This window comes from Malurus melanocephalus, unplaced genomic scaffold, assembly GCF_030028575.1.
Source record: "Malurus melanocephalus ecotype Western Australia unplaced genomic scaffold, MMel_1.1 scaffold_9, whole genome shotgun sequence".
In the NCBI taxonomy this organism is placed as follows: Eukaryota; Metazoa; Chordata; class Aves; order Passeriformes; family Maluridae; genus Malurus; species Malurus melanocephalus.
Genome location: NW_026623241.1, coordinates 3,619,507 through 3,644,125, shown reverse-complemented (window position 1 = coordinate 3,644,125; position 24,619 = coordinate 3,619,507). Strand labels below are relative to the sequence as shown.

The 24,619-nt window shown below is 36.7% G+C and overlaps 1 protein-coding gene across 1 annotated transcript; it reads right to left on the bottom strand.

The window, feature by feature from the left end:
- Window positions 1-894: 894 nt before the first annotated feature.
- MAP9 (microtubule associated protein 9) lies at window positions 895-17,464 on the bottom strand. The gene is made up of 11 exons (XM_057375286.1): window positions 17,435-17,464; window positions 16,492-16,609; window positions 14,825-15,250; window positions 12,764-13,020; window positions 11,861-11,919; window positions 11,175-11,340; window positions 10,013-10,102; window positions 9,213-9,374; window positions 8,625-8,770; window positions 7,770-7,902; window positions 895-1,958 (listed from the first exon to the last, which is right to left on the bottom strand). Exons 1-11 carry the CDS (start codon window positions 17,462-17,464, stop codon window positions 1,836-1,838), a joined length of 1,710 nt encoding a protein of 569 aa, XP_057231269.1. The 3' UTR covers window positions 895-1,835.
- Window positions 17,465-24,619: the final 7,155 nt, after the last annotated feature.

The window sequence follows — 24,619 nt, the reverse complement described above, 5'->3', positions numbered from 1 at the left end:
GATACTGCCAATAGATCATACACAAAAGAAATACTGTACATTTTGCAAGCTCCTTCTACATTTGTTTACTGATAAGAATTAGGTTAATGACAGTAATTACCCCACAACCTACTGTTCTAACAAATGTATCTTASCTTTTTGATTTCTAGCACCTGTTTCTGCCTGTCATAAACTTTGCAAAAGGTCTGAAATGGGAATTCACAGAACTAGAGTTTATACTAACAATAATGAACAGAACCATATTGGACACTGAGACAGAATAGATGCCATTCTGATTTCCCTTGTACATATACCAGCAACAAATTTCACTTAAACAGCACTCTGGTAATAGAAACCATTATGACCACAACAAACGCCTCTAAATCCTCAGTGAATCTCACTAAAACATGAAAAAACAAGCAAGAACCATCAGGAAGCTAAAGAAATTATTCTGTTTACCTTTCTTGTGGTTTTCTTTTCTGAGGAGATACCCTATTATGTGAAATGCAGAATTAAGGACTATCTCAGAGATTTATGGACAGGACAGAATTCTATTAAAAAAGACAAGTCTACTTCTGAAATGATCTGTTTACTTCTGAAAGAGGCTGCCAGTCTAACCAAGAGTAAGAATTTCAAATTAAAGGCTAAGGTTTTATTTTTGTTTTTTGTTTTTGTTTTTTTTTTTACTTCTTGGTTACTGATGTTGGTTTTGCTTTGTTTTGTTTCAAAGAATACATATTTGAGGAGTTCATCTGATCTGAAATGATTATTAAAATTCAAATAAGAAAACAAAATCACAGATAACAGGTTTAGTTTAGAAAGCAGTAAACAAGAGACCTGAAGATCTCTAAAAACACAGCCTTGCCATTGCTTCCAAAATAAGAGGCAAATAGCCAAAAAAAAAAAAAAAAAAAAAAAAAAAAAAAAAAAAAAAAAAAAAAGATGGCATTTTAATAATTTACTATAGCAGCTAGCTCATTAGCAATGATAAAAATGTGTTTGGGGTCATAAAAAAAAAAAAGAGAAGTCTTTTAGTTAAAAAAAGAAAAAATTCTATCTCTAAGGTTGCCTCATAAAAGCACTACCATTCTGTCCTCGCAGTTCTTTTGTAAGATTTTTTGTGCACATACCTCTAAAATGGATGATTCCTAYACAAAGCAAGAAATTTATGGAATCTACATGAAGACCTGAAATGGAATTAACAGCTACATTCTTACTTAGTCCTAGATCATTTTACATTATATGGATTCCAGTGCAATTCTTCTGTACCATCACATGGTTGACTGTTTTTCACCCCATGAAATCTTGGTTCTACTAGATGCAGTTTTAATTTAAGAGATGTATTTATATTTCATAAYGTAACATCTTAGATTATTTTCTCTGTATCTTGTTTCTTAATGTATGAAAACGACATTCTTCTTCCATACTCCTTAGCCTTTTGTCTYCTACCACAAGAGAGCCAACATCTCCTTGCTCACCATCCCCACCCCACTGCACTCTCAAATAATTTCTTCAAGACTCAACTTCTCAAGAGTGTGGTCTAGTAACTTAAAAATTACCATTCTGCTACTCATTGAAAGAAATGCCTCATGTATCCCAGATACAGATTTTCACAAAAAAGGTATGAAATAACATGGAATTAGCAAAAGTAAGTTAAATGTGGAATTAGAAAAATTATTACATTTTCTAAAGCAATGAAAATGAACAACAGTTTTATTTAAACTGTAGAGATCAAATAAACTAAAAAGAAAGAATGTAACACTTATAATGGCTTCAATGAAAATCAACTGTAACAAAAGAGTGACTATCTTTTTACAGAAATTCATAGACTCTTCTTCTGGAAGGCAATAAACTGCTCAGTAATTACTAGAATACGTGATTTTCCCGGGTGGCCTCCACGGTGGACTCATTTCATTCCCATGGTAAGCCTGCCACTTCTTTAGGTTCTTCTCAAGCCGTTTTCTCCTCACTTTGTTTTCCTGAGAATAAAAAAAATTGTCAAAAAAAGCCCAAAACAAGATCACAAAAACTCCCCCACAGGCAACAACTCCACTAACAGAACTGTTACAATTATTGTTATGCCTTTCTTGTGTAAAATGAAAAGTAAACACGCAATGGACATTTGCTTTTTGGAGCTCAGCACATCTCTTTTAGTGATTCAGTCACAGACACTGCACAATGGCTGCACAAGAGGCTGCACACTGGGTGTCATTTACAATGAAGGTGACTGTCTCAAAGACAGGCYGTGTTTGTGCACTGTCTACTACAAAAAACCCAACACCTGGCCTAATGGATTAGGCACCGTATTGGTCTTGCATGCAATTACTCTCATATGAATTACTTTTTGGCTTTAAGAGGATACCTAAATCACAATGCAAAATATGTTGTTCTCATATAATGAGAACATTGATGCATCACTGTAACTTTCTGTACTTATTAAATCACACTTGCCATGTACTAGAACAAACTGGTAATTGAACAATTTAATTTCAAACAAAGATCTAACTTACATTACAAGCACTGCAAGGTTCTAATTCTATTTTCAATTGTTTCAAACAAATGGAGCAATGAGGATGATGAGGGATAAGAAAAATACTTGCAACACTCTTTTTGTGTCTCRGTAATTAATGATTTTCAAGAGACCTGTCATTCAAAAATCAACTTTCAATTATTTATAATTATTTTTGAATTTTTAATCAATTCCACTSTATAGTAAATAAGCATTCTTCTTTTTAAAGATGACTGTCATTTCACCATCAGGAGGACCAGCATCTAGAGGTGCATCTGCATTAGCTATTTAATACACTGGTGAGCTCTCTATGGGGGCAAATTTTCCTTGTAATCACACTTGCAGGTTTGTGGTGCATACTGCTTATTGACATTAAGAAGTCAATAAGATGCACACTTCTTACTGACTTAGAGGGAGTTTTTCCCTTGGTGGAACCAAGGATGACTGACATTACAGACCAGAGTATAATACAGCATGCCTCATATGATGGGTGGATAAGAGGTCCTTAAGCAGCTGACTTTCTCACAGGAACAGTGCACTCACTCCTAAACCAACAACTGGCAAGCATATCACTATTGGTAAAGATGCAGTGGTGCTACACCCACTTAAATGCAGTGCCACATCCAGCCTTGGCCTTTTCATCTTTTGCAGCCCAACAGCCAGTATTTTGAAGCACACATAAAAGTTTTGTATTTTCACATGCATGAACTGCATTGCAATGAAAGCACTGCTCCTAGACAGTTGTAAAATAACCACTACTCTCACATAACCTGTGATCCTATCCCTTTGATGGACACTGTATATTCACAAATTCCCAAGATGCTGGCATTATTTGCCTGCTACTCATATGTGAGCAGAGAAATAGTGAGGTAACTSTGGCTGAGGGACTGGGAAAAGGGTGTGGAAGCATTACTATAAGAAAGGGAGCTTGAGTGGAAGTTTTCTCCTTTTTTACACATATACAGCAGTTACTACTAATATGTCCAAAAATTGTAAAAAGCAAGGCAACACACTAAAATATCAACTCTATCAATATGATTTCAATCTCTGCCCTTTAGCTTTTTGTCAACATAAATATGAAGATCCAATTCAGTTACGAACATCTGGTCTGGCTAAACAAGTATACAGTAATTTCATGTTGTTACTAGTAAGGCTGATTAAAAGCAAGGCAAGGTTTACACGGAGAAGGAATGCTCTYTGCTAAAATACTCAACACAAAAGTTCATCACAGTTAGTCTAATAAAAAATATTATCTCTCTGTACAAACTGTATCTTTCTGGATCACATGAAGTAATTGAGACAAACTAGGCTTGCAGCACTGTGACCTTCTGACTCCTCTCATCCTACACTTTTGCCTTCTTTCTCGTTCCATAGAGATTCTCCTCAGATGAACGCATCTAGTGGCTCTGGGTYTTTAGAACAAATTCAAGATATTGTAAAATTCTTGAAGGGAACTGTTTAGTACATTAAGAGGGAAGGAGTCTGCATTATCACTGATATTTTTCAAAAAAGAGATCAAGATATGTGAAGCAGTACAGATGGGCATGGGAAGAATATGCTCTAATGGAATACATATATGATACATGCTCCTGTTTCAGAGTCATTGCACATATCCAGTCAACTTTTTACAAAAATCATASAATTATATTGTACAAGGATATGTATACCATCAGGACAGGTAAGTGAAAACTCATTAAAATAAGATTTATTGAAGCAGTATTGGCAAGTAGTTGAGAAATTGCATACTACAAAAAAAAAAAAAAGTGCATTTTACATTTATCAAGCACTCTCTACTGAATACATATTGCACAACAGACTCAAGTACAAAAAAACCCAAACCAAAAACAGAACATACACCCAATCCAGGAAGGGAACAAAAGTTGCTTTGGATTTTTTAACTGTACTTCAGTTTTGAATGCTTGGGTTTGAAGATCCAACTTTCATTAATRAATCCAGTGACAAGGAAAGAATGTTGAGTTAATTTAACTGCTTTTAAAAAGATTAAATTTGAAATAAAGACTATTGGCCTCTCCTGTTTTCAATAACCACAGTTTTTATGTTCTAGTCCTAACTACAGTWCAAATTCTCACAAGACAAAACTGATATAAATATTCCACAGAATAATAAACAAGATGTTATTTGCACTAATTGAAGAAGAGTAACAGAAACAGTGAAGATTAGATCAATAACTGTAGCTTGTCTTATAATAGATGAACTCAAATGTATGGCTTGATTTCTGTGGAGCTTTCCTACTCAATAGCCTAGTAAAATGAAAATATTTTTCACTTTTCGCATTCTGGGACAAGCACCTTCTTTAGCAGTGTGACTGCTACATAGGAATTGAAATTTAGATAGAAYATTACAGATATAACAACATTTAAGAGAAGTAACAATAGCAGTGTTATTTSTAACATATTGCAAGGGCAGGACATGAAAATTCCAATATAGAAAGTATTTTCAAAGAGATCTTATTAAACTACATAAAATTAATAACCCACATCAGCTATTTCTAAACTAGAAAAGCAACAAATCCTGGGACTTATCCAGTACATCCTTTCTTGATGTTTTTAAACAGCTTTAGAATGCCAAAAATAGATACTGCACGTGCTCAAATTCAAGGTAAAAATAGCAAACTTCTTCTAGGGCTTTTAACATTACTATGCTGGTCTTTGAGAATTATTTTAGAGCAGCCTTACTTCTCACTGACTCACAGAAAATGGAGAACGTAACTTATCTGGGATACTCCAGTAAACAGGTATCAAGATTAGCATCTCAAAAATAATGGAAACAAAACTATCTGTCATTTATAAACTTTCTACGCATTTCTTCCCCACATTCCACTACTCAGAGTAAGTGCATTTCTATGGCAAGTGTCAGATACTGGTATTATGCTTTAAGTAAAAAATAATCACTTATCAAGTTAGATTGGCTGGAAGAATTCTTGGTGAGTAGCAAGAAGCAAATGACAGGAAAGAAACAAAATAATCAGAAGCTTAAATTTCCAGGCAATACAAAAAAAATCACCTCAATATTATCCTTTTTATGTTAGTATTSTACAAGTGTTAATAACCTTTTCCAGAGCATTTATTTTCAGGCTTGAAARTAATCTTCTCTACACATTTATATTATCAAACACAATGACCTCTAAAAGCAGAAGTAACAGAATTTCCATTAACATAAAAGCAGTATGTTTCTTCTATTTGAGAAGAACTACAAGGAGATTTTTATGTCTGTTTTATTCATGCATTATGGCCAACGCCTGATCCAGGAAAGCTGAGGATGAATTTACACATTTACTTCTGTTGAATATTAATAAAAACATATTAGAATACTTCCCACTATATTACTCCTATTTTATTTCCATTGAAAACAAAATCCTGTTAGCTGAAAGAAAACTCATGAAAGGATTCCAAATTCTACCCTCAGATCTGATGCCTGTTTATCTATCTGCAGGCAGATGTCATCTTTGTTCCCTTGGCAATACAATGACAACTTTACACAGTTTCTCTCCTGAAGTTCACTACTGGTCTGTATTTTCTGTGTAACTGTACAAAGTGAGACAATATTCTGGCCAAAAATGATGACAGAGCCATTTYCCAATATGCTTTCTCAAATAAAGGTGTGCAAGCTGCAAAAAGAGAGCATAAATTCTTGAAGTAAAAATGTGAAGACTGGACACGAGACRTATCAGTCAACACCTGCACACAGACCCTGAAAATGAAATCATTTTAGAGGTACCTCTGCCAACCAGTTCAGTACCTATCCCATCTTACACCTGCTTATTTCCCACGCAGGTACACGTATATCCAGTTAGATTTSGTCATTTCTCCAACTACTAAAATTTATATTAATAATCTCACTGAAAAGATGACCTCAGGAATTTACACACTATTTGAACAGGGAAGCCTGCACTACGCAGCATCTTTCACTCTCAAAAGTAGGGATATTGTCTTTTATTTTCATTTAGAGTCCAGGACAGCAAGGAACTAAAACATACAATGCTTTGGTTCAACTAAGCTGATTAGGATAGTCACAGTAAGCAGAGCATACCAAGGCAGTGAATTASTTACTGTTCAAAGCATAGTAGTTCTGACATTGGCAATCAGGAATATTGACCAAGTAAGAAATAACCTAAGAACAGACATTATTCATTTTACTAAACTGAGCTGAAAATCTCTTGACAATGGGGACCAGAAAAAAACTTCTAACCAATGATTACAGAAATGAGAGGTATTCCAACAGGGGACCAACAGGTCAAACATCTTAAAATATCTAAATCTAAGACTAAAAAAGTTTGAAAATAGAGAGAAGGGAGCTCTATTGCAGGCTCTTGCTGTTTTGTGCAATTGTGTATTTTTGAGTTAGCCAGGTAAAGGATGATTGTCCTTTTTAAACCTATCTCACACCTGTATATCTGCCTGACTCAGCTCTCATCTATCTGCCTCTTCCTCATGCAAAAAACAAAATTAAGCTATTGATGGAAAAAATTAATTCCTGTAAGGACCTTAATCCAGTTGAGCTGCAAGAGCCCATTCTTATAAATGGCAAGAGAGACCATAGCTACAGGACATGTGCCAGAAATCACATGAAAGAAAGACAACAAAAGAAACACTATTTCTTTTTGACTATTTCATTGTCAAAACCTTGACAATGAGTATGAGGAAATGGAGAATAGTAATGAGCTCTCTTCCAGTTTGTCTTTCTGCAGTAAGAGTAAAAAACCTGCCTTATTGTTGGGACTAGAATACTGGATTAATTTACTGCTTTACAACTGGGACACTGCTGTGAGAAAAATATTATTGGGAGCATCAGAATTCCATCCTTTCTTGCAAATGGAAATCATCTTGAACCTCATTACAAGTGCTTTTATCAGCTGTGAAGTATCCAAGTCTCCCTTTTCAATGCTTCATTGAATGTACACGCACTGACTGTCGCAGGTGGAGATGCTGTTTGGCTTTGCAGGTTTTGCACTTTGGCAAATTGGCCCTTCAGAGAYGGTGGCTCCTGATATGGAATGGCAGAAAATGAAGACTAACTGAAATGGAAAGCTCTAGGTAGGGAGAATATATTTTCCATGTACGCCACTTTTCAAGTGCACTGTACTTCAGCGCAATTATGCTCATGAATTCTGCGGAACAAGAGAYGTAATGTTGCCACCGTCTGGCCTCTCTTGTAACAGCACAACACCCCACGATACTACAATACACTCACGCTCATGACTACATTAAACTTCTTGGTTTTCACAAAATGCCAAAAAAACCCCAAACCCAACCAAGCGTACCAGCCATCTTTCATATTCCTCCAGAGCCTTTTCACTTTGTTCTTCCTTCTTTGCTTGTTGCATTTCTTGCTTTCTTCTCTCTCGGAACTTTTCTAATTTCTTCTTTTTYATATATTCTTCTTTATTTTCATTCCTGAATAATGGAAGGAAAGAAAAATAAGTCATCATGTAACAAACTAAATGCTGCATCTGTGACCAGTTAACTAAATTGAGTCAAAAGAGATATTTTACACTTATAATAGGAGATTGAGTATATGTATCTAAAATTTTCCATTTTTTGTATCACCAAGGTTTAAATGAATCTACTTCTCTGTCTATTATGGAATCATCTTTTCTGTACTTCTTTCTCCCTAATTTAGTATCATAAAAAAACCCATTCTRAACTTCTATCGGTAACTGTAAGTTGAGCATTGTCTGTGAAATCTCTTGGCTTGTAAAACTAATACAGCATTTCTCCAGAAGATACATATTATTTTCCTCTTCCTATATCTTCATTCATACATTGCATACCACAACACTTTAAATATTTACCTTCCTTCCTATGGCTTAGTAATGAAGCATGAGAATAACCATGTAAGACACAATACTACTCAATGAATTTTCTCAGCTGCAGCATCTCTGCCTGGGCTTAGCTAGTGTCCTTTTGGRGAGGAAAGGAACTAAATTAATAAACTGAAAGGAGTTGCACAGCTTGTTTTCYCTGTTATACTTGCTCTCCATTGGGAATGAAAAGTCTGATCCCAGGCATTCCATTGTCTTCCAATTACAAGCACATCAAGAATTCACAGAAGATTATTACATTTATAAACAAGGATTTTGGAAGCTACGATATAGCAAAACACAGTGAAATAGTACCATTTTTCAACTGCTGATGCACTGACTCTCCTCTTTTCTGCAACTTGTTCCTCTTCTATCTTCTGCCGCATTCTTTCAGACTGCTTTTCCTTCCTCCTTTCCTCTCTTAAATATTTCACTTTTCTTTCTTTCCATTTTTCGAATGCCTAAAGACAACCACAGATTATGAGAAATCTTACACCTCACCTTTTTGTCAATACTTCACTAGTCTATTCTGCATTATTATTTTTGGTAATTTCTACACATTCTAATTTTGGAATATTTGCTTGTAGAATTGCTCAGAAGCGTGTATCACTATACATAAAAAATGTTATTTTTCCAGTAATAATAGTTAATTGCTAGTATATTTATATGAAATTTATTTTATGCTCAGTTAATAGACTCCAAATATAGAAGCCTGTTTGTCTGCAAACGTATATATAACATATTTCAGACAGAGCAGAACCTAATATGAGCTTCGTTCAGAAACTAAGCATGCTGAGATTTAAGATTCTAGTTAATTTCCACCTCTTTCTGGATCAATCAAAAAATTTTTTTAGCCTCCTGAGCCACATTCAAATATACATTTATGTACATATTTCACATCACCGCTTGTGCTGCTTTTGTTTTTTCCTTATCCTGTTGTGCTGGTTTCTTTTCCTCAAGTGCCTCAAGCTTCTTTTTTTCACTTAACTTCTTTGCTTCTATTTCTTTCTTTTTTTTCCAGGCTTCAAAAGATGCAATTGATTCTTCTCTTTTAAGTGCTTCTTTCTAGATGGGAAATAAAAGTCTACATTTAAATCTATTTCGGTATAAAATTCGAAGTGAAACAGTATGCTTTAAACTTATTGCTAAATGGATCAATGAAGAAATACATTGGTTTGCCAACAACATTGCAAGTGTTACAATAAAATTTTAAATATACACAGTGGGTTTTTTCTATTTTTAATTTAACTGAATGAGATAAACTACTGCAAAATATGTGTAAAGGATATGTAATACAAGTGCTTAGAAGTGAAACATCAAATACTTGAAAGCCAAATCAAAGAATGTGGATGATACTATTCAAAATAGGATCCTCTGAGGTAGGGAGTAAATGCCTCAAGTTCTCACGCACAAAACAAAACTTAACACCTTAAGAGCTGAGCATCCCAAGGTCTTTGTAAACTAACCTGACAATTAATCTAAGAAGCACACTTCTGACACATCTTAAGTAAATGTACAGGGAAGCATTGGACAGACACTGTTAACAGAACCATCACAAGCAGACCATGCCATTTACTGTTTCACATCACCTTGTGCTGTTTGGGAAAACCAGAAAGCCTATAACAGCAGTGATGCACTTAGGCAGAAAGCACCCTTCAAAGAATCATAGTTTKTAAACTTTTAAAACAAGAATGTAAACAAACCTCTTCAGCATTGTTCCTTAGAATTTCAGCCTTCTTCTTTTCAGCTCTCTTTAATTCCAGTAGAAGAAGCCTTTTCTTTTCCAACCAGTTCTGCAAACATCATTAAAATATTTTTAAAGTCCTTTTAAGGTATAAGTGAAAAGCAGCACCAATATAATGGCCACCAAAATTACTCCTAGTTCTTCCACGTGGTAGTTAAATAAGCATGCCATGTGGAAACTAAGCCGTCATCATATGTACATTGTGATCAAAAAAATATAAGGCTCTAAAATCATAGCTACAAAACCCAAAAAGCTTAAAGATCTTTAAAAAAGCATCTTCCTAGAAACACCAAAAAAGTAAGCATTAATCAAAATTAAATAGAAGAATGGAATACAGCTTCTTATCACTTGCTATAGAGGAATATTATTCACATTTGTTGTCTCTCTTGCAAATACCTATAATTAAGGAGAATAAAATCCTACTGGCAAAAGTGAGACTTCAGGCAGCATTAAAAGGTTATGAGCCATCTGCAGRAACAGGTTTAAATTTTCAAGATTTAACTGTATATTTAGTATGCAGCACAAAGTTAAAAGCATCCTAAATGAAGATCTATTTAAAATCTATGGAGACAATATCTATATGGATTTGAGGGTCTAAAATTTGTTCTAGGACCATAATAAATATTAAAAACAYATACCAATATGAACAGTGTCTGTTAAGGAGAGTTGTTCTCAAACAGATTAGCAAAAATCTGTTAAAACCCAGAAAATAATTGTTGTGAAATTCTACAAGGAATTTGCATAGATTATTCTTCTGAAAAGGGTACTGGAGTTGTAATCATTTTTCCTGACATTTGAATAGAACATATCATGAAAAAAACCCAACATACCCTACACACTTATGTTAAGGATCAAGTAGAAATAAAGGAAAATATGTGCCTAAAATAGTCTGACACAATAAATTATGAACCCCATAAAAACATTATGTCCCTTTCATCAAGCTTTTTAGTTTATAATATGGGGAAAAGGCATAGCCATCAGACTAAAAGGATTACTATACCTGTAAGCGTATGAAAGGACTATAGTGAAAAATATGGATTTCAAGAAAATATGAGGTGTTGACCCTTCCATCAGGATCTTTATATATAGTTTTGTTTGTTTTGTTCATTTTTAAAATCTACCTGAAAAACAGCTGCTCTTAAATTATCTACTTTGACAAATTCTGCACTTTTTTTCTGCATGGATTTATCCTCCAATTCCTTCAATGACCCCAGATCCTGACAGGAAAGAGGTGAAGTTGATGGAACAGCTTTCCCCTTTTTCTTTAAATGCACAAAGGGTGTAGACCTAGGAAAATACAGGATAAAAACAAATTAATGACCTTTCCACTTATTGTAGCTGACACCGAGTAGTGTTCCTTTTATTTCAGTGCATACCAGAAATTACTATGATTCTTTTTTATATGCACTTTTATATGGGGACTGGGGAAAAGGAGAAAGAACCTCCTTTTCTTCTGAGGGCTGTAKTATTGCCGAAACAAGGTATTACTCAACATAGCCAGACCAAGAAACTTTACAAATTACTTATACTTTTATCTAAAAACAGCTTAAAGCCTGCAAAAACTCCAGTAATGCAYTCTTTATAGACACTGGCAAAATATTTGGGAGTGTAATGTGACACAAACCTGAGCAAAGGTCATAACAACATGCCACATGCACTAAGCTGTTCACTAAGCTGTTTTCCACAAAGGGTCAGAGACTGTCAGCAGTGAAGACAATGCTGACAGAAAATGAGAGTGGAGCAGCATTGTCGGGGTGCTTACAGGCATCTGACACGGCTCAGACTTGTGAACTCGACATCCTCTTACCTGTCAGATAAAGAAGCCTTTGTGTTTTGTAGAACTCTTTCCTTTGTTTCACCAGGTTTCTAAGAAACACAGAGGAAAAGTAAGTTAGAGAGTCTCTCAAGCAGCAGATCAGGATGAAACAGGTTTCTGCAAGCTAACAAGAATACTGAGAATTGGACCCGCCCCTTATGGGTCCCTTCCAAGTCAAGATATTCCACAGTCCCATGGTTTTATAAAAATAGGCAAGAAAGACACCCAAATAAAGAGAAGGTAATGTACAGGGTAAGAAAGAAATGAGAGAAAAACAAAATAAAACATAAAAGCCCAAAAGCATGCAATCAACCAACCTTCAGAATGCCTGTATCATTTTGGAATGACACCTAGGATTGTTTATTTGTATTAYGTAAAAATACAGTCAATAGTTTAGAAATGAAAACAAGTAAAATGAACCCAGCTAGGTTATGCTATAAACACTCTTTTAACTCTTTTKAATACTTCACTGTAATAATTACATGTATTTACATATTTTCCTTTTAGGATAAAGCATAGCATGCTTTGTGTCTTATCCATTACTCAAGWCAAACCATGGATTCCATCCTCTGCCAAGACACACTGCTCACTGCTATTCACCTATCCTCACAACAGAGGTTTGACATTTTCACTTGCAGAAGTGCACTTTCTTAAGGCTGGAAAACACATTTCAATACCTCTATCTGATTTAAACAATTTGTTGAAAAGGTATTTCTCACATCTTTCATAAAGTTATACAGAATTTATAAGAGCCTCAGCTCTAGAAACCAGACATAAATTGCCAGCACTACGACAGCGTTCTACACACCTAAAGTACCAACCAACTTTACAAAACTTTCCATTGAGCTTCCAGGATATCGTTCTAAACAATGATGAACTGTGTATGAGCAATACCTTGACAGAGCTCTTTGATGTATTCTTTGTCTCCCTATGCTCAGATTGATCATTCACTGATACCTCCTGCATCGTAGCAGTTATTATTTGCCCTTCTGCTACTTTCATCATTCCATCTGAACTGTCAGCTTCTGCCTGCTCCAATTCCTCTGTTTTCTCATGGACTGCGGTCCTTATTTGTTCTGTTACAGAAGGGGATTTCCTACCATCATTCTCCAGTTTCAAGTCACTGGTGCTGACTGTCTTCTGATCTCGATCTAAGGAGAGAAAAAARATTGAGAGGACATGTTAACAAGAACATCATTGTTTCTGAGTATTGTTATTTCTGTACAAAACTTATTTCTAGAAAAACCATCAGTTCGTTACTAAATTTTATATAGTATAACATTTTTTTCTGTATACCTCCTTCTAAGAACTATATGCAAGTAGAACAGTATTCACTTGCATTTGCAAGTTAGACTGGAATAGAAACTGAAGCTTTAACTAATGTTAGAGAATGTGAGAGCAAAACAAAGGCAAAACTTTTCATCTGCCTTAAGTGGTTGTAGTGCAGAAACCAAAAGCAAGAGTCATTGCAATCACAAGAGCTCTTCTGACATCTAGCAAACTTCTAATGAAGTCTACAAGTCAGTACTTTGGGTAAAAAATACTGCTTTCCTTGTGTGGTGTCTGCCAGGTGTGTGGGACATGAGGAAATAACTGAAAAATTCTGCACTGAGGATTTAAAGAAATCATCTCAATCTTGTATGTGTAATTAGTGAAACTGTTATTTATGAAACACATTACTAGTAAGACTTAAAAAACATTTTAATCAGATTTCAACTGCCAGTGATGCAGAGATCTAAATTTGTCAAATAATTCAGACACAAGCCAAAAAATGCCCCAATAAAACCAAATTAGAAGTCTTCCACAAATTTCTGGTGGAATTCTTTAGAAAAACAGATTTTTTGGATGATAAATTAACTTGAAGAAAAGAATATTAATGCCCATAATCCAGGAAATTTAACCTAGATTTACAGTGATGAAGGTCAGTTCAAGGTGACAAGAATTCTGAATTTATAACCAATATTGCACTGTGTCACTGCACTACTTTGATTCACATGCAGAAAAGGAGTAGCTCTACTTATTTTCTGCCAGTCTAAAACTACACAAGTACAACAGCCAGGAAAGAAGCATCTGCACACTCAAATACCTAGCACTTTAGTGCCATCATGTGGAAAGGAAAAAAGAAGTTAATACCTTTAATCACGCTCTASCAATTTCAAAGTTGTAACCTTCCATCACAGGCAATGACAAGTCATAAATTTATCTCAACATCAAAAAGGATCAATTCCTCTCGTACTAGGAATTAGATAAAAAATATTAAGTCTTTTGGCACATATAGCAGAATTCAATTTCTGCTTTGCACATTAAAAATGAATTGGTTACTCATAAGAAAACACTCAAGTTTGGGTGGGTTTATGTGTTTGACTATACATCCAAAGTGTGTCAGTTATCTTCAAAGTTAAAGATAACTTGAAGTTTTAACTTTGAAATAATAAGATATCTACCACTCATAAATGTCTTGCTTACAGCTCATTTTCTGACATTCTCTTACATTACAGCTTCACAATGTCTCAGTACCCTGACTTCAACATTGTATTTGTAAACAGTGTGGTCATAATTCCAGCTCATAGAAAAGGAGTTTTATGACCTTTTCATCAAAAGGTGCATGGATGCTGTGAACACGATATGAATACAGCTTTCTGAGCCATGCACACACTAAGGAGGCATCTTGACCCTCTCACACCTTCCATGCACATGCACTGATGGAGAGCTGGACTTTAAGGACCTAAAAAGCTGATTTTCATCTTCTGAAAGGAAAAGGCAAACAGGAACCACCTGCTCTTGGCCCACACTGGTTCAGTTTAGCCCCAGGCAGACAGAGGTTGTGTGTTTTTAGAAGCTTTGGCTGCAAGCCCAAGCAGATGATTGTTAACACAGAAAATAATCCAAATAAAAACACTTAAAAATACTGTAACACAGCTAAGCAGCAACAATGCTCAAATACTTTTTAATCACCTGATGCTGAAGCATTTCTTTTTTTCTGTACCCGTRGCTTTTCTTCTGGTTGGTTTTTATCTTGATTTCTTTCTTTATGTAGTTCTTTATGTAGTTCATTAATAGGTAAGTCATCACTTTCACTATTACCATGCAGTACTTTTTCAGCAGCTGAATGCTCTTCATTATTTTTTCTATTATTATGCTCATTTTGACCTTCCAAACGTTCTTCTTCATCATCCTTTCTGTCATTCTGTACGCTTTCACCTTTTAAAACCATTATTTGCTTAAGCTTCTCTTTATGAAAGGATAAACTCAAGTCATCAGAACCTTCATTTTCCAAATCTACTGAATTGTGTGAAGCATCATCATTCAAGTCCTCAACAGCAACAGATTTGTCAGTGCTTGTAGAACCTGAAATACTTTCSGTAAGTTCTTTCCCAATATCTGCAAAGAGCACATTACCAACTTTCATTTGATACAAGTGGAAAAAAAAATGCAACACAAAAGCTGAATCTATAACTAACACTATTTTTCATATAACACCCTCCTGACTTTAGCTTCTGAGCATTTCTCTTTCTATGCCTCTGACATCTGCTAAGACACCGAACTACAACTTTATTCTACCTTCTTTCCTGTCATCTGTTTTTGTGGACCCAATCCAAAGAAAAATATTAACTTATTCTTTTCTGCCACACAAGTTAAAGCCCTTCTGAAAAGCAATGTCTCAATGTCATAGGAAGTGAAGCAAGTCAACAACAACAAAGCCAATCATGTTTGGTATTAGAATCCATCCTCCCTTCCCTTCTCTTCACTTCTGCCCCATTTAAAATCTACTAGAAGATATTTGAAGTATCTTCTATAATGTTTCAGATGTTCAACAAAAATATTTATCTTCCTTTAGCCGATTATTGCTAATTGACCTAATTTCAGAGTTCAAATAGTTGAGGAAGGTGACAAAACAATGTCATGATAGCAGAGTARCATATTTACTGCTGGAAGCTTTTTTCCCTAAATGTTTCAGCAAAGGGAAATCCAAGCACCCCACAAACTCTTAAAATTTGTTTCATCTGTGAATGAAAAACAGGCCACAGAGCAAGTCCTTTTAAAAATACATGATCATATTTAACATTCCTGTTTTCCTTAAAAGGTAGTGCCATACCAGCAGGAAGAAGAGTCATTTGGCCAACCTTGCTAGCCTAAACATAAACATTAGGAAAATATCAAATGCATCCTCCTACAAGACAAACATCCAGCTCAAACCTATTCCTAGTTTACGTACACTGCCAGGCAAGCATTCTTTGCAGCCCTTATTCACTGACTGCCCACACTGGGAAAACAGTAAGAAAAAAGCATTGCCCTTCTCTCTGCCCATGTCCACTTTCATTAACAGTACTGTGCACTACTGTCTCATCCAGGTGTAAAGTAAACAAGATGGCTAAGGAGGAGAACTGGGCACCACAATGGTAGGAACCATTACATACTGATGGTCTAGCAGGTTGGCACCTCCAMTGCTTTAATTCGAAATTCTGCTGCTAACTTGGCAGAGGAGGACTCAGTGATTTAGATGCTGTTAAAATATGAAATTTTGGAACAGTAAATCACATTGACACATAAAGCTTCCCTGGGATCTAGTAATGAGTTCAGAAAGGGAAGGACACAGGGAAAAATATTTAACTTYGTTTTACCCTTTAACAAGACATCTTCTTCACTTTCAAAGTCGTCTGAATATCCATCTGTTTCCTTTCTTGTTGCATAATCAGAAAGTGTTTCCTGYAGCTCATCCTGAAATGGCTTCACAAATAACTTTTACATAAAAGGAAATAATCACTTGAACAAGTTCATCACTAATTCTCCCCTCCCACACATACTGAAGTAAAACTGAGCAACAGAGGTAAGCCCATTTAATTGACAATTATTGTGGAGCACAGAGCCTCAATTCTACCTCCATTCCCCTAACATTTCTACATTAAAAAGTCCCCAAATCACCATGTATTTATTTATTTACATTTCTTCTTCCTAAGAAACATATCTTGCAAATCCCTTCTCCATTTTTGGCACTTTTGACGTATCATCATGTGACATTTCTTCTCTTTTGTATGTTTTGATGGCAAAGAGCACTAGAGAGTAGGTGAGCATGGACGACCTCTTCACTGCCGCAGGACAGGAGCCTGAAGCAGGTGGCAGCTCCAAATCAGTGGGAGAACTTCACTGTGGACTCTCTSTGCTCCAGGACACCACATTTACATGATTCCCAAGGGTACTGGCCTTACTTATAGATTGCAAATACATTAAGAAACGCCCCGGTATCTCCAGATTCGAGACCCTGAGGCACAAAGCACGGTGAACAGGTGGTTTGTGACGAGCCTAGGGCGCTTCCCGAGGCTGCTGTACGGGCTGTCAGGAACGGGGCAGCCTAACCCGGGCACGGCGAGCAGCTCCCGGTGTCCTCACGGAGGGCAGCCTGCTTGCCCGCTTGCATTTTGAAAGCAAYGCGGATTTTTGCGGGCGTGTTGCGTGTACCAGCGAATTAACCTATTCCCAGTGGCATAAACCCGCTCTCAGGCCCCGTTCCCCAGCGTTACCCGGCCCCTGCCCCTGCCCTGCCTTGCCCCGGCCGCCGCCGCTCACCTGCATGCCGGCGACGCCTCCCTGCGACATGGCGGAGGCGTCTGGCTACCTCCTCTCAGCGCCCGCGGCCGCCGCCGAGCCCCGGGAAAGGAAGAAATCCAGGAAAGAGTGCCGGGAAAAGCGCGAACCCCGAGAAAAGCGCTGCGAAAGACCCGCGGGCCTGGCCCGGCCGCGCCGCCCGCTCGGTGCCGCCGTCGCCCGGCAACGGCCGCGCCGGGATGGCCTTGGAGAGCCGGGAATGGCCGCGTGTGGCAGCAGCGCCGCTTCCTCAGCACGGACACAGCTGTACTGCCAGCATTGATTATCGGTGCCCGTGCCCTGCCACCATTTATTATCCTGCRAATAACCCTGTGCCCACAAGGAGCACGTCCATACGGTTATGACACTCGCAGCAGGGCTGTCACACCTTCGTCAACCCCACTCTTGCAGTCAGGTAATTGTCCAAAACCTTCCCATCTGGGATGTGAACATTTTCTGTAAGAAATACACTAATTGTAGTGCTTTAGGRAATGCAGATCTCAGAGCACCTCTGTGTTAATTTGAATTGCATTTTAGACATGAAGAAATTACTGTGATATAGAAGTAAATCACCTGGTGCTTGCACATCCTAATGCTCCAATTTTTATTTCCCCAAAGGGAAAACAAAAGGGTGCGATCCACCAGCCTCCCGTTGAGCAGACACCTTGCCCAGCAGCACACGTCCCTGTGGAGCTGGCTGTCCTAGAGGTCATCTGGCCACTGTATGGGCYGTGGTGAAAACCCCTGAATCCCAAAATCTGAATCCCTGAAATCTGATGAACCCCTGAACCTGAAACAGTCTGATGCAGTCTCTTGCATCAAAGGAAAGCTGCCCACTTCAGGACCATTTACACGTACAGGCATTTCTATTCTTTCTCCAGTTTAAATTCTTCTGATTGCTCCTTTTTTAAAATAAGACCAGTGCTCCACTTGTCTTAGTGATAACAAAGAATTTCTGACGTGTTCTCTATAGTGGTGTTATATTTATATATATTAATCTTCCCCAAAATGCATTGCATTTTTGCAAGTTGTGCAGAAGAAAATTTCTCTGACAGAAACAGGGAGAGAATATGTAGGACAGARCCCAGAGCCTTAGGACTTGTTTTCCTCTTGTTTATTTATGTAGAGTTATATTTTAAAAGCAGTGCAGTTATGCAAAGGCCAAAACACACCTGGGGGAAAGAGGCTCTGCATTCTAACAAGGAACCTTGGATTTAATTTAACAGTTATTTGCCATAAATTAATTAATATTTTGGTGTCTTCTGTAAGCAGCTCCTTGTTTTGTTTACCTAGCTTTATTTATGGCCAAATAATGCTTGATATGCTGACTAATCATGRTATTTGTTGAGAGTGATGCTTGATGCAAATCTTTCCCCCCCCTATTTTATTCCCATGTGAAAGCCTTAAATTTAAATATGTGCTATTCCATCTCTCTGAAAAAGGTGAAACTGGACATACTTGTTAAGAATTTAAAGAGGAAGACAGAAGAAATGCATGTATTCTTTCTCTAATAATGTCAGCAATTGCTGTTGAAATGTCCCTGTTACAAACCACTGAGATGCACRTTTTATTCAGTTCCAAAAGGTGGCAGCAAAATATTCTAAAATTTTAAAATGGGTCTTTTTTCCAAATGTCYACTTTATTCTAGCTTATTTCATATTATTGCCAATGTTTATGGGATTTTTTGAGAGACATTGAATTCRTTTAGGCTTGCATACACTGTAGGAAGGAAGATTCCATTTCAATTATTGTGCTATTTACACTGAGTCAGACAATGGGTCCTCATATCACCTGTACTATTAAATATTCAATGCACTGACTTGGTTGGATGCAGGAAAAAAAATATCAATACTGTCAGCACTGAGGAACTCAAAATGTGTGAAGATGTTTTTGTCAAAACACATGAACATCAGGTTTGCATCTTCTAGACTTACCTGAGGCAAAAATCCCATTGAGACCCATGGAGGTGGATGGGATTTATGCCTAAAAATGAATGTAGTGCTTTAAGAGACTTAAAAAAAAAAAAAACCCAAAAGAAAAAAAAAAAAAAAAAAAAAAAAAAAAAAAGCTGACAAAAAAAAAAAAAAAAAACCCCAACACACACACAACAAAAACAACAAAAATCCACAAAGAAACAAAACACAAAAAGCCCCCAACCAACCAAAAACCTCCAAACATGGATGTATATTGAGGATAAAAAGCAGAAGATTTTATGATATGAAAATGACCCTTAATGTCTGCTTTTTAATTAGTAACTGACTAATATATCACAAGTGTAAATTGTACAAGGAAGGGTGTATTTGAAGGTGAAGTTTCTCTTTCTTTCTTTAGCAGAGATGGAACTAGGCTGTAAATGATCCCAGCAATTATATTAATTTGGATAAAATAAACTTAGATTCTGCTGACCAAATGTGTGTGAGTCTCTGCCATGCCGAGAATCTTAAAAAAGATACTTTTTAAAACAAGCATCACGATGCAGTGTGATTACCATCTGCAGGAATGATGTTACATTCAGAAAGCAGTCAAGTATGAAGAGATTTTTGGATGGGTAATTTACATGCATATAAACAACTTCCAGAACTGGTTTATTTTTTTATTAATGTGTCTAGGGTTTGTAAGACAGGATTTGGGWCTCCTTCTGAACAAATAGATTAAAAATTCTAAATTCTAATATAAGTCACCTTAAGTCAAAATATATAAAACCTCTTACTGGACAGCAATATTGTTCTGCTTGCTTTAATACTCCTTCCCAAATTCAAAAGTTACAYTTGAAAGGAGATTTAATGCCATGACAAAATCTTGGAGTGGGTGTACAATCCTACAGAAAGTGATTTTTGAGTTGGTTGCCAGTGTCTTGGCTCATAAATGACTGCTCCTGTTCTTGACATCACGGTGAATTAGACCTGCAGCTACARGTGCATCTGGCTCTTGGACCTTGTACATGTATTGGTTTAGTAGAATAACAAGTAGCTTCAGTTCCAAACGACAATGAGCTCTTCCTTCTAGGGGTCACCGTCACAGACATTCTTAAGCACAAACAATAAAAATTATTATTCTCACATTTTCCTCCCAGTTCATGAAATAGTCCATTAGTGAATAGTGAAATAGTCCATTACAATGTACCAAGTCTTGCCTGTCTTGCCAAAATATACTCATCTTCTTAGGCTTGTCTTGAAATAAAACCAGAAACGTAATCAGCTTTGTGCCTTTAGTGTTAGATGTGCCAAGGAATGTGCCGCGTTTTTCTCTGCCGGTCATTCTGTATAGACATGCCTGAGCTGGGCTTGACCTTCTCTATCTCAGGTGTGGGAGCAGCATTGCTSTTGGGAAAACATTCAAAGCACAGAAAAAGCTGGGTGGGTTGCTAGGTGAGCTTCTGATCTGCCATACATACTGTCCCATCTCAGCTACTGAGAGGCCCAAAATTGCCTGAACCAGTTCAAAATCCCTTGGGATTTACTGCAAAAACAGTCACCCACCTCAATAGGACCTCAGCTATCTCTGTACCTATATAATTTTGAGTAAATTACATTCTTTCTCAGAGAACAATCTATTCAAACCATAACACTGCCAATCTAACAGGCAAAGATTTGACAATTAACCTTAATTAACTCAATTTGTATTGTCATTTGTTCATATTACCAATATCCTGGGATTATTCCATAGCTACTCCTGAAAGATCTGAAGGATTTGGCTTGCTCCTTCTTCTTTTTGTACATCTCAGTCACTCCTGCAAAGACAGATTTGGGTGTATTTTTTCACCATCTGATTTTATTTTATTTTTTAAACAGAAAATAAAACTAATGCTCAGTGCAAACAGCTAAACAGACAAGGGTCGGGAAATGCCAAAATGGAGCATGCTAATGTATCCTTCCCCCATTTCCCTTTTGCATTTGGATTGTTATACAATCTTTAATTAAGTGAATGAATTTAAATACTTAATAACTTTATTTACATGGAAACCTTTTTTTCAGGATAAAAAGACATATTTCTTCTTTTATTTTATGTAAAAGAAACTGTCATTCAGTGATTAACATGGCAGTTTGGTCCACACTACATAGAGAAAAAGAGTCATATTCCAGTAGGTTACAAAGTAAATATGGTTTTTTTTTCAGAATAACTATGTTTTTAACCACATCTGGGACCACAAGCTGTCAGATTGGAATATAAGCTTAAAATTTAGCTTGACATTTTCTTGATCATTCTTATAGAAGTTCTGATTATATAAAAAAATATATTTCTTATTTTCCTGGAATTATATTCAGTGGCTTCCTTTCCAAAAGAGAGTAGCTAAGTTTGTGATAATGCATTTTTAATGCATTGAACATAATACTATCCTTAAAAGGTGGTGCCATGAAAATCAGATGGAAATCCCTCTTGTCATCAAATTCAACCTCTCACTTTTACATATTGATCTGATTTGTAAGTAGTTAAAGAAGATGCTGTCAGGGTAAGAAGGCATGCAATCTTCACTTAGTAGATTGTTTTTCTCAGGCATTTTACCAGGAACGYTGAATTTGATAAAATTAATGGACACAAGAACATAGATATTGAAGGAACAGACTGCAAACTTTGAGCGAAATAAAGAAGAAACTAGGATGAATAAATTCACAACTACATCACTTACATGGCAGTTTATGAATACATGTGTTCGTGACTGGTTAATTTATTCCTGAGCAATAGACTTAGAAGTAGCAGATGGAGGTAGATATCCCAAAAGCAAAGGAAAAAAAAAAAAGTATCCTTGACTTTATAAAGTTATTTTAGGCTTTATTTTTTTTAGGCTGCCTTTTTTTTTGTAAATAGTACTTGATGTGACTTTAAGGAAAAACGTTGGAACACAGAGGAATGAGACACAGCTGTCTTGGTGTTGTGCTTGGTCATAGTAACAGGCAATGAACTTTTAAACAGACAAAGCTTGTTTGTGTTGGTGACAGCAGATTAGACTTCCTCTAAGGGGAGTCAGAAAATGCAAACCTTTTCACATCAAGTGGAGTCGTTTTGTGTGCAAATGACTCCAGCTACTGCTGTCCCTTGTATATGGATAAATTCTTCTTTTTAAGTCTTGCAGCTGTGAGCTCTCGTTGAATAAACACCTTTGAGAGAAAACTTGCAGACATGCAATTGCTTAAAAACATCTCTCACTCTCAAAATATCTCTATGTCTAATGTTGTGTTAATGCTGTCAGGAGAAGGCAGCAGCTGTTAAGTGCTGAGTAGTAACTCATCTCATTGCTATGGCACATTTCACAGAGAGAGGAGCCATGCTTGTCAGATTAACACCTGGGCCTTTGAGAAGTGTCAGGGCTCCAAGCTGCTTGCACCTGAAGGATCACCAGAGAGCCGACACAGGACCTTGGGTTAAGGACTCAAACAATGTCCTGCAAACTTACAGCCCCAAGGGACAAGAAGTCTGACATCATAAAAATTAATCAGAGAAAATGGATGCAGTAAAAGGCCAAATTAAATTGCTTTGTGGTTAGAAAGATTGACTGGCTAATTCTCACTGATAATAAAAATGTCTCCTTCTGCTCTTTACATCTATATTCCTCCCTTGTCTCCTTTTAATTTTTAATGCTTTTCCAGTTACAGTATGGCAGGAAGATTTAAAGGTGAATAGAACTGCCAGGTCTGATTTTGCTACCATTACCCTCACAAAGATAGAACTTTACAATGCAAGAAGCTTCAGCAAGTAAAGATGAATGATTATCAAATTCGAGTGTAGCAAAACAAAGGCCCACTGGAAGCAAACAATGTATCACTTAATCATTTTAGATTTATTACTGACCGTATAAGATAGTACCTTTTTATATTTTTGAATGTATTGATTTGTCTATCAGTATACCTATAAGAACCTTCCATATACAAGCATTTCTAGTCTTCAAGGGAGCTGTCAGCTTTCCCTGCCAGACTGCTGAGAGAAAATTACTCTTCCCTTTCTGTACATGTAGAGAGAAGACTCAGGATCTGTGCTAGTGATACACAGGCGTGCAAAAATTCCATGGTGGTGTAACTGTGAAGGATTTCTATCATGCCTGTTTTGCACTAACTGATCCCCTTTACCAGTGAAGAAAATTCAGTCACCACATGAGAGCTTGTACCCATTAGAGGCAGTGATGCAGAAGCAGCAGAAGAATCTGAAGAACATCTGTGGTATTTCAGTGCTTGATAAAAGGTTTAAGCACTTGCTAACAGCTGCCCTTTGTGGTTCTCTTTTTTTAGTAAAAGGGCTGTTGGAGTGCAATTTTTTCTCCCCACTTACACTAGAGACAAGGTATGATTCTGAAGTAAGATAGCAGAGAAAGCTGTAAYATCAGACCCACTCCTGAACAAGTATATTGACAAGTATAGCATTTAGTTGGCATTTTCTATTTTTTATTTAGCTCATAAATGGCTAGGTCACTATTATCTCTTAGATTGGAGCCCAGGTTTCCTTAGCTTCAGATGCACTATCCTCAGCTGTTCCTTTAAAAAGAATGGTGTTGAGGGAGCATGCTTATATRCCCTTTTCCCCTTTCTAGGCCATCCAAACCAAATCCTCAGCTCATGGCCAGGGCTGCAGGTTGACCTCTACACTGGTAACACCAGAGAAACCTGCAAAATATAAACTCCAGATTTTGTGCAGTTCCTATGGAGACCATGATACATGAGGATATTTTTATTGTGGATTAAAGATTATATTGACTTTCCCATTATTAATATTGCTGTGTACTTTTATGTCATCCATCTCTGCAGGGGCTATGGAAAGAACATTTCATTCAGACTTGCTAATGGAAAGGGTTGATTAATCCCAGCACTTGGAAACAAATAATCCACGTTAATAATCTGGAACATTAAATCAAACTCTGTATTTGCAAAGGAAGCTTAACAATTCATCTTTTCTTGTTCTCCATGTTTCCTTCCTTCCTTCCGTCTTGTGACTTACTTTATAGCCCCTGCAACTGATTTGAAGTTTTGCAGCTGCTAAAATGACTTGGCTTCAGTTTAATAGCAAATGCCATCAACCCAAATCTGGGCTTCGAGTGATCTTTCTTTCCATTTCCTATTTCTTTTCRAATTGATTAGTCGCCAGTTTAGGAGATTATTTAAAGCTACCCTAAGACTGGTTCTCTGTGCCAGGGCTCTTCAGCCTGTTTTGTCAGAGGAAAATCCTGAACAAAAGCTAATG